General features: G+C 40.8%; 1 protein-coding gene across 1 annotated transcript in view; it reads right to left on the bottom strand.

Moving 5' to 3' along the window:
• Positions 1 to 17695, bottom strand: part of AGK (acylglycerol kinase) — a 37108-nt gene that overhangs the window by 6674 nt on the left and 12739 nt on the right. Inside the window, exons 3-13 of the mRNA XM_071422469.1 lie at positions 17263 to 17342; positions 15949 to 16024; positions 14497 to 14589; positions 13547 to 13579; positions 11506 to 11600; positions 9401 to 9470; positions 8550 to 8629; positions 6449 to 6506; positions 4016 to 4160; positions 2845 to 2942; positions 573 to 643 (exon numbers count right to left, since the gene is read on the bottom strand). Of these exons, the coding sequence (XP_071278570.1) occupies positions 573 to 643; positions 2845 to 2942; positions 4016 to 4160; positions 6449 to 6506; positions 8550 to 8629; positions 9401 to 9470; positions 11506 to 11600; positions 13547 to 13579; positions 14497 to 14589; positions 15949 to 16024; positions 17263 to 17342 (899 nt within the window). The remainder of the gene's footprint in view (positions 1 to 572; positions 644 to 2844; positions 2943 to 4015; positions 4161 to 6448; positions 6507 to 8549; positions 8630 to 9400; positions 9471 to 11505; positions 11601 to 13546; positions 13580 to 14496; positions 14590 to 15948; positions 16025 to 17262; positions 17343 to 17695) is intronic.

Genomic DNA, 17695 nt, shown 5'->3' on the forward strand with positions numbered 1-17695 from the left:
CCACATACAAGCAGGACCAACACATTTGCTTAAAGTCCCTGTTTAATTCACATCTTCCAAAGTTCTTCCAGCCTAGACCTAATTTCTCCCAAGAGCTATTGAGATAAGGAAGCTCTTTTCTTAGAGGAGGGCCTGTCTAATCACAGTTCAAGAATTCCCAGGTACCACTAGTACAAACAAACCAGCTCTATGACCCACCTCTCAATCCACTGAGCAGCTAGGGCTAAAAGATTCTGGGCTAAGTCTGCACAGCTGCCTATAAAACTCAGTAAGGACAGTAATATCCAAGCAGTACTGACTTACAGCAACAGGGGAAAAGATGAAAGATATAGCAAACTCAGAAGCTAGAAAGAACTCCAGGTTCTGAATACTCCAGGTTCTGGAGTTCTGCCTTGTTTACAGAAACAGAAGATGAGTAAGAATTTCAAAGAATCAAAGTCCTAGTCCCTGAGAGCAGTACTGACAGGTGTGCTTTGCAGTCCTCTGCTTCTGAATTTTGCAGCACAGTATGAGAGAAAACCAGCACACTTTTCAGAGACCCTGCCCCCTTTTTGCAGCCTTGCCATACTCACCCTCTGTGAACAAACTCCCCTTTGCTGACACTCTCTGCCTCGATGCAAATGTCCATGAAGTCCTTAGTGCGCTGTGCAAAAAAGGATTCAGGAACCAAGCAGTTAACATCTGAAAATGCCACACCCATGATACTGCAATATGTTCACACAATGGCCAGTCCTTTGTCCCCCAAAAGGAGGCAGAAGATGCATTTCTGCATTTCATGCTTTATTCAAATCTCAACTTGAGATTTGAATTAGGAATTACAGACTTTATTTTCCCATTAATGAATATTCAATAAATACCACAAGAAGCAAAATAATGAGTCACACACTTGGCTTCTTGTTATATTTAAAGACAATAGCAGATCTCTTAGGCTCTTATTTAATTTCTATTCAATGGGTCTTTCATGAATTTAAGCAATAGTACAATGATACAACATTTGGCCACCAAACACCCCAGTAAGAGAATTTTAAACAATACAAATTGGAAATCAAAGTGTCCTTGGTAACAATCCTTTAAACTCCTTACTTAGCTTTCCTATTTACAGCCTGCCCTTAAACTGAGTACACAGTACAGCTTTTTTCAGGAAAGCAATTTTGATTAAAAGATACAGCTTCTTTTTAATGTATTTTAATATTTTTGTTCTGGCAAAAGTTGCAGTGTGCAGATGCAATCAAAATGACAGAATTAAAAATAAATGCATCTATTTATTGAACTTGGTTTATTCCTTTGCTTCTCTGCAGAGGCACTGCCTGAGCTGCACCTGTATGGCTTTATCAGCTTCCCTTCAATGGGGCAGCCTCTGCATGAGTCTGAGGTGAGACACAGATTGGCTGGCAGCAGATATGGCCTGGTATTGATTCCAGAGAGCTGCTGGGCAGCTTTGAGGACTACAGGGACAATGGTTTCAAGAGAGAGACTTGAATACAGTAATAAGGGATCTACACTTGTAGAAAAAAAGATGCAATATCAAGATACTTCCCAACTCAAGAAACAGCAAAGTACAACTGGCCTAACATGAACTTGTCCATTTCTCTAGGTTTTGCAAGAGACCTGAGAACCCTACATCACTTCCTTCTTTTCAAAACCAATATTAAAGTGCCTCTTGAAGGCCTAAGGGAGGCAAAACAGACAAAACCACAGGAAGAGCGTAAGGGAATTTGAGGCAATCAGATACTTTTTCTGTTCTTGGTAGGTCTGTTTTTACTTTACATCACTGGCTCCAATCCAGTTCAACAACCAAAACTCTTCTGTTCAAATGTCACCTAGAAACCACTACAAAAATACCCAAATACTAGTCTCTGTCTGGCTTCTACCATTACTAGGACACTGACAGTCCAAATCATAAACCACAACAAAGAACAAACTAAAGTTCATGGTGGCATATTCTTAAGGAGAAACCAGGAGAATTTAAAAAAAAACTAAATTTGCCTGTTTGGGTTCTTTTGGTCTGATCCTACAAGATAACATACCAATATAACTCACATTTTCATGTTCTTAAAGACCCTGACTTCTAAGGAAGAAATATGTTGCAGAAAGTTCAACACCTCCTGTTAGCCTGGGTATAGTGGAAGGGTTTCCTGCACCCTTGAGGAGGAAATGCAGGGCAGCTCACAAGTATAGGATCACTGCGCAAGCATTTTCCTGTAAAATTAAAGACTGACATCTATCCAAATAGCTTTCACAGCAGTAAAATTGCACCAAAACACAGGCATAAGCCAAAGAGAGGTTCTAAAACAGTGAATGAACAGCATGAACGTGCTGAGAAGGTTATGACAGGAACAGTTCCTTTGATGCCATGCTTCTATACTTTCAACTACATGCACTTCCTTTCCTTCAAATCAGTGTAGCCCATGTCCTTTCCCTAGTACCAATTATTTTTAACTCCACTCTGCAAGTCTAAAAAAAGAGAGAAAAATAAAAAATTCCAGCCAGACACTCAGGCTCAGCTTCCTTCTAGCAGCAGTTGATAAAAGAGAATCACTCTCACATAAGTGAAGAGAGAAAGGAATGCTTTTTGGTGCTTTTTTTACTCATGGGAAATCCTAAAACTTCTGTTTGGCTACTGAAACCTTGTACAAATTCTTTCTGATCCCACTGCATCCCAGTTTTACTTTGGTCTCCTGTGCTTTCACACTGGATCTGAAACTTGCCCATTCCTCGATCATGGACCTCTTCTTCCATGAAGCCATAAATGTTATTTATATACACCCAAGAATAGGAGTTTAGCAAGACAGGAAAACTCTGTGGGCAGGCAGCATTTGGAATCCCATTATGTTAGGGTCTTACTGCTAGGTCAAGCTGCCTGTTCCGAGTTGCAATGGAAAGCTCAATGGTGGACAGCTTCAGCTCCTCCCAGTCCTCCGGGGCTACCTCGTGGGGGAACTCTGTGTAGCAGGAAGAGAAGGTATCAGTCATTAAGCACAATTTAATTACACAGATCACTATGAAGCAGATGCCAGACACAAAAATCAGTCTGAGCCATTCTGGTTAGTAGTTTTGTTTCTCTAAAATGTCAAAATCTTAAAAATTTCAAAGGAAGCTTAGGAGTACTGAAAAAAAGAAAAAATACTATCAGCATTTGCAGAGTATCAGAAAAGACTGTCAAGCCCAGTACATCACAGCCCTGTGAATCCTTATGTCCAGAGATTAACATATCTTCTGGGCTGGTGACAGGAACATTTAGAAAACCCGTTAAATGCTAGCACCAAAATACCAGGAATCCAATGTTCAGGAGGCTGTGGTAACACATTTTCTACAGGAGGCAGCTCCACAGTTCAGTTCTCATATCCAGGTCACTTGCTTCATGCTCCTACATGAATCACCTCTGCTAGCCAAGGAGGAACCAGGTCTTAGCAGAATACCCACCCTCCTTCCTCCTGTGGCCTGCCATGTGCACTGCCCAGACAGCAGCCCAACCCAAGAGAGGCTCAGAGAACACAAAATTTATGGCACAGAAAGAATTTCACATACTAAGAGAAATTTAGGCCTGGCCCAAATTTTACCGTTCTATTTAAAGCAACATTTGTTGCTCTGTGTCAGCAATTCTCCCCACCCTGGAAAAACAAAAGCTGCTCCTCTCTGCCCAGCTCACTAAGAAGCCATTCTGCTGGAAGATTTCAAGAAGCTCACCCAGAAGTGCCAAGTATCCTCAATGGATGCCTCCACTGCAAAGGCAACTGTGAGTCCAGGGAATGCCCTGGGTTCTCTACAAGTGAGTATTTGCTTATGAGACCACAAACACTGGCAGGACTACTCTGTTCCATTTCTAACAGACGCCTCTATAACAGTCTTGACAAAAACAATAGTTTAAATAAATAAAAAAAGGAAACAAACAGATAAATAACAGTAACAAAAAAGAGAGCAGTGAAGCAGACATGCCCTCCACACAACACACCCCTGGATGTGTTAGAGGAGTAGAGCCTGCATGTGAGTTGATGCCAGAGCACAGCCAGCCCACCTTTTGGGGATGACCAGTATGATCGAAGCCGTCTGTAAAGCCTCACGTACAAAGGAGGTCTGGATGATTTCTCCTCCGGCTCTTCTGGAGGTCTCTCAGTTGGACCCACGTACATGAGAGCAGCTTGATGTTTCTGAGGCCACTCCTTGGATTTACATGGAAAGAAAAGACAGAAGATAAAGGACATTTTGCTTAGGGCATGTCCTGTTTATTCTGTTTAGTCCTGTAGCCTAATTATTGTGTACTCACACACAGTCCTGCAGAGCTACTCAGGCCCCCTCACTGCCTCAGCCTACTTTATGGCTCGCCAGTCTCCAGGTTCATGGGGGAAATGACATTTCTGCAGTTTCAAAAAGATTACCCACAGTTCCCAAATCCACTAATCTAATCCTTCCCTGCACAGAAGTAAGGGCATTTTCCCCTTGATGAACAGAGGGTGAAGGGATGTTTCCTTTGCTGCTGATGTGTGGCAGGGTGACACAGCTGCTTCTGGCTGGAGGGAACAACCCAAACCAGCCAGGTCACCAGTAATGTCTGAAAGCACAGTTGGTTTCTGCATGGCAAAAAAGGCAACCTCAAAGAGCAACTGCTCAGCAGGATCCAGTGCAAACAGACAAAGCCTACAGTGCTGTGTGCAGCCAAGGGGCACTAAAACCTGACAGGCCTTTGTTTTCCAGCAACTCAAACAATCCTGACCTGAGAGTCAGGTGCTTCTGAACAGCAACTCAACAGCTCTTAAGGCAAGTCATGTGAGCTCCCTAAAGCATCTTAAAAAAAAATAAAGTACCAACACATTATTCTTGGTGATATTTCAGATTCCAGCACCAGGGCTACAGAAGAACCTTAGCTTTTGAAATATTTCCAGACACTGACAAAATTCACTTCCTGTCATTGTTTTGAAAATAATTTCCAAAATGCCGCAAACACAGGATTTAGGGAGGGAATCATTTAATAGTTTTTTAAATTTATATACTAAAACAACACAGCCAAGAGCCCACATGAACTCAGTACAATTATTTTTCCAGGTACAAAATTTCAGAAGTAGTTTTGGATCATATAGCACAGGTTGGTAAACTAATTCACCTCACACCTCTGAGAGCAAGGAATACTTCCATAATAAGCAGGACAAACAGAGGTTGTATCAGTAGGGCAGTACACAAACAATAAATATTAATGATTAAATGGAAAAGCAGCAATGCTGTGATAATTTAAGCCTGTGTATTTTAGAAGGGATGATAACACTCATAACAATGCCCCTACCAATATGAGAGGTGCTATTTCCAATTACACTTTTTTTCAGCCACGCATCATCCTGTTTCAAGAGACCCCCCGCAGTAAAACCAGAAAATATGAAGTGTGGAGCAGCAAACACAAGCCAGGAAGAGATTAAACTCAACAGGCTGGAGACACTTCTTGTAGAAATTAACAAAATCATAATATAAGAGGCACATAAAGCAATGTGAATATCACAACTAGGTGAGATCAGGTAGAAAGTTTTCTATCTAAATGGCTGAAGAAGTGGGCACTTCTCTTTAACCTTCAGCAAATTAAACAGATCTTTTTAATGTACAATTAATAGCTCACCAGAGAAAGCCACTATCACTAGCCCCAGCTGAACCTAAGGACTCAAAGTGAGAAAGGAGGTGGACAGAAAAGAAGAATAGGTTTTTACCTAGAATGCCAGAACACAGAAGCATAACCTCAAATTTTCTGTGGATGAGAGGGGGGAAAGCCATCCCAACTTTTCTGGATACTTTACTATTAAGCCTCCCTTTACAGGAGCTGCCTATAAAGGAAGCATTGGCATTGTCACAGACAGCATGGCTAGACTGCACTATTTGATCTACTGTACCAGCTCCTGGGCATTTTCCCTGCCTTTCAGGAGGTTCCTTATATGTTGAGAGAAAAGGAAAACCATGTGAATGAAAATGCCTTACCTTTAACACAGGTCAAATTTTAATCTTTCCAGGATCAATTTTAAGCAACAGGAAAGTTTAAGGTGAGATAAAAGCTACTCATCTTCATGTTCATTTTACTACACAAGGAAGCCTGATTATCAATGTGCATGAGCAGTCTAATTATAGACCCTTCTGCCAGAGGAATAAATCAGAGTGAAATGTTATTACAAAGACTGTTGAGAATATGTGGCTGAGCACTTTAGCACTTCACCACTGCTGCTCACCAGTTTCACAGGGGGTTACTGGCTTCCCCAGGTGATCTTGGAGCAAAAATTTAAAAAAAATTTTACAAGTATTTTTTTCTCCTTTCTCTCTTCAGAAGTAAATCTATCAGTTGGTAGGCTTTTTAACAAGTTGAGTTTTAGGCCCATTTTATTTTGTTACCAGAATCCTTCAGGAAAGCTTGCAGACATATTATACAAAGCAAAGTCAGCCTGTTCATTTCCCAAACACTCTCCTCACAATTATTATTTACCTTAAATATACTGAACAAATGAGCTGCTTTGGTTTTCAGAGGCCCAAGGTACCAGTACCTGGAAAAGGAACAGAAATAGAACTTCTAAGATATCCAGGAGTCAATACTGGGAAAGGGAGAAACTCTGCCTGAAGTCAGAGCATACAGACTTGTTTGCCACTGAGTTAGTGCTCCCTGACAACCTTTAGCTTTTTGATTCTGTAAGATAGTTTCTACACATCAGCAGCCTAGCAGTGACATCCCTATCCTGAGTTACACACCACCAAATTGCAGTGTATAATCTTCACTACAGGCAGCAGGACATCTCACTACCAGAATTTTACTTTGCTGTGTGAGACAACTGGGGATGATTCAAGGGTCTGTGGTCTAACAGCTCGTGGTGTGCATCTCAACAATATGCAATACAGCAAATTTCCAAAGGTTAGAGGAAGCAAACAAAAACCAAAAGCTTCAGTGACAAAAGAACCAGCAAACATTCATTAGTCCCAAAGGATTCTCACATCAAAATCAGAGTTTTACAAAATAAAAACCCTGCCAGCCACACAGCACGGTACAGCTAAAGCTAAAGATGTGACTGTATTTAGGCAAGCTTGGCACACATTTTGATCAGTGTCATTCACCAAAGAGGGTCAACAAAGCACATTGAACACCACCAGCTCAAGAGTTCTGCAGATCTAAGGATCTCATTAACCATTAAGGCATGCAAATGTGCCACCACTCCCCTCAAGCCATGAAATTGTCTGTAAAATAGTAACAAGACAGCACCAGGTCTCCAGCAGCACAGTCATTAGCAGAGGGACTGTCAGACACACTTCAGGAACTCTGACTTATGGCTTAACTCCCTTTGAGTTCTTTTCAGTTTAAGATCTGCTGCACTGGAACACACCAAATGTTTTTAGTCCAATAACCCATCTCTCACAGGGAGCAAAAGTGGATGAAGTGGGAAGGTATAAAACCAGGAGTAGCACACGAGGATTTTGATCCAAGCAGACTCTGAGCACTTGTCCATTTGTTGCTGAAGTGCTTTCCAAGCTGGACATGTTTCTCTGCATTCAAAAACATTTATGGAAGGAAGCAGGGCTTGAGGATGTTCGTGTGCCTCATGTACCAAAGGTGCTGTCATGCCTCCAGCACTGAGCCCAAAGGACTCTTACAAAAGGGAAGTGCTGCAGGGAAAGATGTGAAGGCTGACACCAGGAGAAGAGCAGAGCATGGGCAGGAAGCCCAGCAGGAGTGCAGAGCAGAGGGAAGTGCACTTCCTTGAACTGGGGGCTGCAATTAGCAGGAGAGCCTGCAGCACAGCCAAGTCAGCACCTACACAGCCCACTAAGAATGTCCCTGGCCTGCCAGGGACAAACAACCTGACTATTTACTGCATCTCCCCCATCCCCTCTCAAACCTACTCAAACATTTGCCAGACAAACTCCACAGGTCTGCTACCTCTTCCTTCCTGACAGCTCATTCACAAAGCACATGGTATTTCCTTATAGCTGCACTTCCTCCATAAGAGCTTGGGAAGTGAGCTGCTTTGGCTCTGCTGCTCCTTCAGCAGATAATACCTGTCACTGGATACACAGACACTGACATGTTATGTGTCCATCTGGAAAAAGCCCAGTAATTATGAGTTTAGCATCCTGAGAACAGTCATCAGATAGCACAGTCCATGCCACTTCTGGCAGGAACCTGAAGGCATTTCTACGGCATCTAATGTCTCTTGCTGGAATTGAGTTTCAGAGTACACACACAGCTTTTCATTGGCAGATGATGAAAAACAATGGCCAATTACTTTACTTAGACTTTACTCAAGGGAGAGATTTTCCCCCTGTTACAATCTGAATAAAGTTCCAGAATCAGATACCACAAGGCAAGAAGAAAGTAAATACTTAAAAGAACAGGTCAGCACCAAATATTTATTTCAATTTACAAGAATTCTGATACATCTTACACTCCCATGTGTGTAATGAAAGATCTAGCAAGAGTGGGTGCCTCTGCCTGTCAGATGCCTACATTCAGAAAAAGACTTAAATGAGAGAGGGGAATGTGTCTTTTTAGGCAACAGATACTAAAAAGGGGACTGTTTCAAAAAATAGTATTTTCTTACTTGCTAGCTTTAACTCCTGCATCTCTATAAGATCCCCATCTTAAACCAGAGACTGCAAACACTGGCTGCTCCTTTTCTCCCTGTAAAGAAAAACAAACACTGCAAAATTGCTTTCTCTTAACTTCAGAAAATAAAGTTGGAAAAAAAAGGTACAAAAACAGCATAGCTACATAAAAATGTCTGTTAAATTTCTACACAGAAATTTAACAGAAGAGGTACGACAACAAGCTAACAACAATAAAGCTTAGCAGAATTTAAGCACTGTACACTCCATCTGCTCCAGAGAGGAATATAAGAGGTGAAGTTTTGAACAGGTAGCCTGAGTTTGACTGCACACCCAGCAATGGCATTTTCATTTCGTGGGTTTGACTGTTAGCCAAAAGCAAGGAGCTCTGCACAGCAACACAACACTCTTGCTGCAGAAATGTCCATTCTACAACTGAACAGAAAAATAACATTCAGAAACCATATGAGGCATAGTCAAAGGTTTTCCAATTTTGTATTTTTCCATTTGTCAAAGAAAGCTATTAACTTCACAATCCACATGAATGCATCCAATCAGCAGACAGCTACTGCTCTCACCATTGCTATAGAAACACCACTGTAGTAAGTTTTGTATTCATCAATACTCTGAGTCTCAAAGAAAGGCAATGTTGAGGCATTCTAGTGTTTTCTTCTGTTTAGATTGTCTGATGCCATAGCACATGGTGGAGAAATGACTGCCAGCAGAACTGCTGATATCATAAACTAAAATTCCTAACAGCAAGACACAGAGGAATACCATAAACATAAAAAAATCAGAATGGGAAAGCTTTAGAAATGTTGCTTTTCAAATAAGTAGACGCTTTCACCTTGATCTGCAAGACATCAAGTGGAACTGTCTCTCCTTTCAAAATGGCCAATGTAGCATTAGTAATATGTCTGCAAAACAAACAGGAAAAAAGCAAAGAAAAACAAACAGGAATAAAAGAAATGAGTAAACTTTAAAATTACTTTTTTTTTTTCCCAGCAAATTTCACTACAAGTCCAAGTAGGGCTTTTTTTTAGCAAAAGTAAAAACCCCAGGGAAACGTGCTGCACTTAACTGAAATCAGAAAGCAAAATGGGTGGTTGCAACACATGACAAAACCTAACAAACAGCAAAATACAGAAAACAGCAAAAGGAAATTATCAGCCTAAGCTTTTGAGATATTCCTCCTTTTTGAGTTAACTTGAGAGGTCAGAGGCCAACTGTGTTGCCTCCTGTTTCAGATACTTAACACACTAAGGATCCAAATCCGGGTTTTATTTTAGCGGTAGCAAGTATTACAGCCTGGGAGAGAATGGGACAGAATGACTGGTCTCAACTCATGTGTCTGAGATTGAACTGCATTAGTTGTGTGTTAATTTATTTTGAAGTTTTTCATCAATGTAAATCTACCTATCAGCAGTGCCCATACTGTTTAGGTCTCCAGTAAGTTGTGGGCAGTAGCCAGGGCACTTTGTCATTTCAAGCTGTAAAGATTTTGTAACCAAAGTGTCTAAGCCCACTAGACAGTCTATGTTCAAACCTTGACGCATATACTTGACTGAAACCCCTTCTTTGTTTTCAAAGTTGGGTAACATTTACTTTCCATGCTGCATACATTTCAAATGTCTCAGCTGGACAAGGAAAAAAATGCAGTTTTCAGATCCAGACCAATATTGATGTGAATCTGTGGGAGAAACTGTCCTTGGTTTCATCAGGATTACAATACTGAGACAGATAAGGAAGCTGTTCTTCTCACAGCCCATCTTCTCTCCCAGCTCTTATCTTTCTCTAAGACCTTTAGAGTTCCTACACTCCTAAGAGAGTGCTGAAGGAACCAAAGCCCAAATATTTCTTCAAAAAATATCACTTCTGCACTTCTTAACTCGGGCTCTGCCACTGGTGCGGGCTGTTAAGCAGCCTATTGACCAAATTACCTTCAACTTCTCCAGTGTGCTGCAGTCCCACCTGCACAGTTCATTACCTTGGCACAGGAAGATCATCCATTTCAAACAGCTTCTTTAGAACCCAAACATAAATTATTATTTTAATCTTAGCTGCTGATGACAGCCTTGTCCACCTTTCTGAGCTTCAAAGCAGTCTGGTAGTTTTAAGGAAGGATGTTATGCCAGCTGACTCGTGGGTTTAATGTATGATGGATACCAGCAAGGGCTCCACAAAGAGAACAATGTTAATGAGTTACTGGGAGAGTGAGACTGAAAAGATTTCAGGACCAAGAAGAAATATATTTATTATTATGAGAGGAGAGGAAGGGAAAAATTGAAAAGAAATGAAGTGTGGGGAAAAGAAAGATTGACTCCCTTTTTTTCTTTGTAAGTGGACAAAACAATCCTGCAGCAAACTGAACTGCAAACAACAGATACCACCAGACTGGATCATATTGAGGCTGCTGAAGAACTGGGTTGTTGGATTACTGCCACCATCAGTCCCATCACAGGGAAAAGTCACCCCTGCCCTGCAAAAGTCAGTAATGGGAACCAACCTTTCCCATATTGCTGTATACCTTACTTTGCAGGTCCTAACCAGCCTATATGTGGACCAGTTTCTAGAATTCTTAGAGTGGAGAAGGGTCAGAAAGAGGACTTATTTTTGGCTTATTTTGTCAAATCCTTGCTATATCCTTGTCATACACTTTCTGCTATTCCTAAGAGGCTGATCCTTTTAATCCCTATTTAAACTCTGAGCATCACATGATCACAGAGAAATTAGCCACAGCAAATGATATCTAATAATACATACATTTCCTTCTTTTAATTTTTAGTCAGTTTTTGGAAGTCATTAACTCCGGTAAGTCCAGAGAATCATCAGGCTCTGCCCAGAGACTGCCAACTTCTATGTAACACAGAAGAAAAAGAAAAGCATCAAGCTACCAAGAAGCACTGCTTCTTGAAAACAACCAACCATGTTTCAGAAACATGTGATACTTACTGGACTTGATTTGTGCTCTCAGGGTACAGTGTGTGGCTCAAAGTGCAAGTTTTTCCAAGGGGTATGAATCCTATAGGAATCTTACTGAAGGCAGCCTGGACACATAAGGAGAAGAAATTAACATTTGCATGAAGCTTCCTGCGTGGAGATCACAGCTGTGTCTGGCATCACCCCTTTGGCACTGTGCACCAGGCACTTCCTCACACAATGACTCAGAACATGGCACCCAAATCCGTGAAGCCACCACTGCCAACTGGGTACAAAAGAGCTCTCTGTGATCATTAAGGGCATTGTTACATGCATTTTGGCAGCCACATCCCAACTAATGCATGGATTCTGTCAGCAATCTGCCATCTTTCTTAATACTGATGGAGGCATCACAGGCTCTGAATCCCATTTACCACAGCAGAAATCCCCCTCTGACAGAGTAACCTTGCACAGCAAAGAGATTTTCTCACTTAAGGAAATTAATTGATTCCTCTGCCATCCAAATCATGAAGCAGCAGAAGGTCTAATTTTTGGAAGTCACTGACCATATTATTTTTCTCTACAGCTGTTCAGCAAAAGGGCTTGTTGAAGGAGCAGGTTATTACCCTGTACCTCATCTCAAACCTTGCTTTCTGAAGCATGTCAGCAAAGCAGTGTAAGCTACCCCATACCCCAGTGCATCATGCCTGTCCTGGGGGATGCTGCCAGCAGCAGCAGGACACAGCCAATCTGCAGCCACCTAGGAATTTCCCTCTCACTGCACACCCACGCCCTCTGCCCTGCTGTGTCTGTGTCACCTGCAGGTGGCTAACACTCTCAAACACCCTGCTCTCATTTTCCTCAGCACTGCCTGCAGTGTGCAGATGAGAGGCTGTTGGCAGCTCCTGCAGTCAAGCTCTGCTCCCCTGGCTGCTAGGAACAAGGCTTCTGGAATACCCTGCACAGGCTCTTATCCAGGCAACAGTGGTGTGACACCCCCGAGGGAAAAGGGAAGCAGGGCACAGAGAGAGGCAGCTCGAGTGCAGATCTCTACTCCTAGGACACAGTGACATGATGGACAAGAATTCCTTGGCCAAAAACATGAAGTGACACGGTGGCAATACTACAATGCAGTATTCCACCCATAATTGTGCTGGATGCAGAATTCCCTACACTACTGCAAAATGATCCAAGCTACATCAAGATAAGAAGCCAAAAAATAAAGACAAACTAGCCAGTAAAGCCTCTAAACTTTGCTTTCACTATTGTCAGATTATAAAAGTCTCAGGATCCAACTATAATAATATTAGATTTAAAACAATGATGCACCAGAATTGATATAACTAGCCTTCCTTTAAAAATATTGACTTGGTTGCAGAGTCCCCCTTGTCACATTCAGACACAGCAAATGTCTAAACAGATACAATTCTAGCTGCCAAGGGTATCATCATAATCTTGTCTGGATTGTTTTAATTGAGTTTTAGCCAGCTCCTGCCAGAAGGTTTTGGGAACAATGATTCCCTCCTTTCTTCAATAACACTGTCCTCCCACTTGAAGAAGAAAAATCTCTCTCATTTCCATTCAGAGTGATCCACCTTGAGAGGTTAAAATTTGCTTAGTACAGCCATCTGCATAGGTAGGTATGCACTGCTTGAAGAAACAGCAAAGCAATCCCAAAGCAGTAGGAGTGTGACCATAACTGAATTCAGTTTCAAGCCTGTACAAACACAAGAAAAACATGTACTTCTGCCCAATGCTTCTGCCAAACAAAGTGGCATGCACAGCTGGTCCATGGGTCTTTGAAAATTGAGCATTTGGCTTCTCCACAATCCCTGCTCTGACGCTGGAAACTTCCCAAAGCCATGGCTTGGGAGTCACTGCATTCACTCAGAAAGGGAACAAAGAACAGCAGGCAGCATTGCAGGACAGTAGCCCAGCTGGATGGCTGCACAGAAAGCTGGCTTCAGAGTAGTAAGCCAAGTATTTGCTGGAGGCAGCTGAGGCCAAGAGATCACAGTGGATGCATAAGACACTCCAAGAAATAAACACAGTTTTTAAAATGACAACTTCTCACCTCGTCTGCTCTACGGAGAAGTCCAGTTATGACCTGAAAAACATGGGAAATGCTCTAAGAATTTTATTTTTCAGTTACAATAAGAACAGATGAAGTTCTTAACCACATTTAATCTTGGAGATTTAAGGAGCAGCTACTCTTTTATGGAAGGTGCTACAGTTGTTTACATGGGAAAAGAGGAATGTTCAGCCTGCAAACATGTTGGAAACAGCAGGTTTATGAGTGTGCCCGAGTACATGCTGGTACCACAACCAATGCCAGTGTAAATGTTTTAACACTGAATAATGCTCTGCATAATGCAAAACCAGCACTGGTCAGTGCAATTAACACAAGGCCAGAATGACCTACAGATGCATTCTGATCCCTTTTTCTTAAGGTCACTGTATTCATTAAGCCATTGTCTTATGAAATCAGTAGTTAGAAATCAGGAACTGCTTGAATAAAATACAGTCTTGAAAAAGAGAGTATCCCCCAGTTCTGCTCCAGTCATTAATCATCTTGACAATAGGCATTTATTAAATAAGTTCCAAGCTTTGTTATCATTCCCACGTAATTTTTAAATTATCTGATTCCCACTTAGCAAAATATGCATTCCTCTTGGGGAGTTTATAGAGAGGAAGGAACTTTGAAAATCAAACCACTACAACTATACCACACAGAAAGAACAAGTTAGAATCATGTCACTCCAAAGAGTTTGCTCATTCCAGAATAAAGTTCTGGAAGACAGCTATGTCACCCATTCTTTTTGTCCCCCCTCCCATCATCTCTTAAGACTAATACCAACCAGCAGAGTGTTCTGTCCCCAGAATATTAGAACATTTACTAAAAACACAGATTCTAACTGCACAGATCTCTAGGAACAGTTGTTATGAGGCTGCTGCATTGCACAGACTCAATCTTCTTGCCTTCAGCCCAACCATGATTCTCAACAAACCAGGCTCCTGCAGTACCTCTTGGACTGTGCCATCTCCTCCTGCAACAATTATCAGATCTGTATTTTCCATTATTTCCAGAAGCTGTTTTGCTTGTCCCTCGTAATCAGTCTGAAGAAACAGAGATCCAAACATGAGCACTCAAATGACTATTTTTAGTATATCTCTTTCCTAGAAATAATCACCTATCCATTTGGTTAATAGTTATTTTTATATAGGCACACAGTACTGTATATTACTTACATTCAGAGTTGTTTTTTTTTTCCAACTTACAAAACCAGATTGATGCATAATACAATATGTGCAAGTAAACACACACAGACACACACACACACACAGAGGTTAAATGAAATATCAGAGCAAATCTTACTCAGTAGATCTAGAATACCACAGCAACCATCTTATTTCCAGGTAATATGACATTGAAACAAATCCAGGAGCCAATCACTTGCAGAAAAACTCCCACTTTTTTTTACAGCCAAAGTGCTCAAGTGCATCTCCTGAAACACAGCATCAACTACACAAAAGGCCACTGCCTGAAAGCCACTGACAATGGATTTAGCAGTAAAGAGTACTGACTTTTTAAACCATTAAAACTGTTTTCTGAAAAATTCATGTCTTTTCCAGAGTCATCTCAACCTCACTTCCTGGCCCAGCCCTGTTTTGCCAACTTGTTGGGTCTAACACTTCCAAGCATCAGTTTTAAGACTTATAAAATGATTTCTTCTCTTAGGGTGGGACTAGGTACATTTAATGATCAGAGAAAGGGATTAATAAAAAGAGCATTTTAATACTAAACCTTGTGGAAAAGATTCCAAGACAGAAAGATGCATATCAGAGTACTCTGCTGTTAGGACACACTGACTATTAAGCAATCCACATATCACATATCAAAAAAACTGCAGAAAGAGCAGAATCTCTTCAAAGTTTTGTTGTTCTTCTCTTTCCAAAGGAAACCTGTGTGTTTATTCACACCATTTAGAGCTCAGTGTTCTGTTTTTGTGGTGAGAATGTTGAATTATTTGGAGAGACACAGAAATAATTTCAGTGTAAAGATAAAAGGTTATTTTTAATTAATCTGAACAGTTTAACTGGATGTCAAAATTCCTCACTTTTCATTTCTTCAAGTTCAGGCAGAAATGACAAATTCAACAGCAATGGGCACGCCCCGCTAGCCAGCACTCAAATATTTAGAGTTTTTTCTCAAACATGAATTATAGAAGGGCTGCTTGAGACAGACAAACAAGCACATGTACTGCTTTAGCTGAAAATTAAAATCTCACTACACTGTTTGAAAACCAACTGTGAATTAAAAAGATTAGGTGTTGGCCTAATAGCTCAGTATTTATTTCTTCCTTAAGATGTCTACAGGACAACTGAGAATTTCAAATGCATATGGATTTGAATTTCAATTCTTCGAGAAAGAAGAGAGTCAATATTTCTACTGTAGCAGGACGCATCAGTTCTTACCTTAACCACAGTTACATCCAAGCCAGATAAGTGCAAGATTGGTGCAGCATTCTTTTCAAAAAGGTTCCCAGCTTTGCTAGAAATAACAGAGTAAAAACTGTTTAATGATGCCTGTGGCTGAAAAAAAAATTAAAAAGGAAAGAAACAAATGAATAGCAAAAAGAAATCTACTTAAAACCAAGCATTCAATCTCCACAATCAGTCACTCAACCTGACAGACAGGAAAGATGAGATTTCGTGTGGTTCAAATGCATTACATTTCTAGTCTCATATCTCAGATGTCAGGGTTTTGTTGCAGTTTTAATAAGTGCACAAGAGGCTATCTAACTTTCGCCAAATATAATTTTAAAAATCCATTAAAACAAATTAAGACCTCCAGAAAGAAATTTGTTAGAAAATTAATGACTTAGAAAGCACTAGCCTTTAGGACCACAAAGAAGCCCATGTAGGCTTTAAGAACTATTTTTAAAAACCCGATTATTTATTAATACATATTATTTAATAAGGTTAGAAGCAAAATGTTGACCTTTTTGTTGTAGGACTGATAATTTTATGCCTGTCATTGCATAACAAAAGAACTATATCTCTAACTATAAATTGTTTACAAGTAGAAACATGAGACTTGGTCAATACTATGCATTTTCCAGACTCACAAGAGCATGTGAGTCTGAGCACTTTCATGTGCTCATCTTGGTAGTAATAACTCCACCCCTCCACAAAATGCAACTATTCCAAAGCTTATTTGATCAGCAGAAACAGACATACGTCACATCCAAGATTATGGTTTTTCTGCTGATGAGTATGTAAAAATAGCAGCCGACCTCTTCCAGGAGTCTTGCTCCAAGCCCATATTTAGCCTCTCAGTTTGTGGGCACATCCCTTTCAAGGGCAGGTTCCCACAGAAGTAAGATCACTTCTTGCCAACTTCAAGTCTTGAAGCAATCAAGGTCATCTCTTACTTCTATAGTTTTTGAGGATGAAAACGTATCACATGCAAAAGTTTGGAAGGAATACAAAGGAATTCTACATACGAGGGAATGACAAAGGCCAAAGCACAGGATTAAAGAAAAAACAAAATATACATATATATGTGTGTGTGTTTAGAAATAATTCTTCCACCTCTAGCAACTAATTCTATTTCTCATCCCAATATTTTTGGTGAAATAAAGTTTGGCATAGTTACACAGCACCAGCTTGGCATCAGAGGGAGGCAAAAATGAGCTCAAAAATCTGGCTGGCTTTTATAGTGGATAGCAGAGCAAAAAATGCAGAAAGAGTGCCTCAAATGAGAGTGCTGGGAAGGGGAAATTTTACCCTTTGCAAGCTGCTGGGTTGAGGAAGACTGTTGCTTTCTTCAATGGCATAGTGGCAGGCATCAGCTGGTTGCCAAAAGCCTAAGGAAGAGAAAAAGAGCAGGGCTCAGTTTATCTTTATCTTTTAAGCAGACTGCTAAAACAGTTCCAAATAATGCATCTCTACAAATGTCAATGGGCTTTCAAGCCCCATGACATTCAAATTACTTCCATCTTCAGCCATTGTACAGGTCTCTTATTCAAAGACCCACACTCTTAGCAGCAGCTCACATCACTGTCCTAAGTACTTTTTAGCTCATTTTTACAATTCCACCACCATTTCATTTTTGTCAACCTCTGGTTTTCTGCAATGGGCAGAAATCCAGGGAGCTCTCCTTGACTCCAAGGTTACTGGATTTTCTTTCTTTAGGTAATTCTCGTACACCTGCCAGCCA

This window comes from Agelaius tricolor, unplaced genomic scaffold, assembly GCF_023055355.1.
Source record: "Agelaius tricolor isolate 1412-34295 unplaced genomic scaffold, bAgeTri1.0.p SCAF_3, whole genome shotgun sequence".
Lineage (NCBI taxonomy): Eukaryota > Metazoa > Chordata > Aves > Passeriformes > Icteridae > Agelaius > Agelaius tricolor.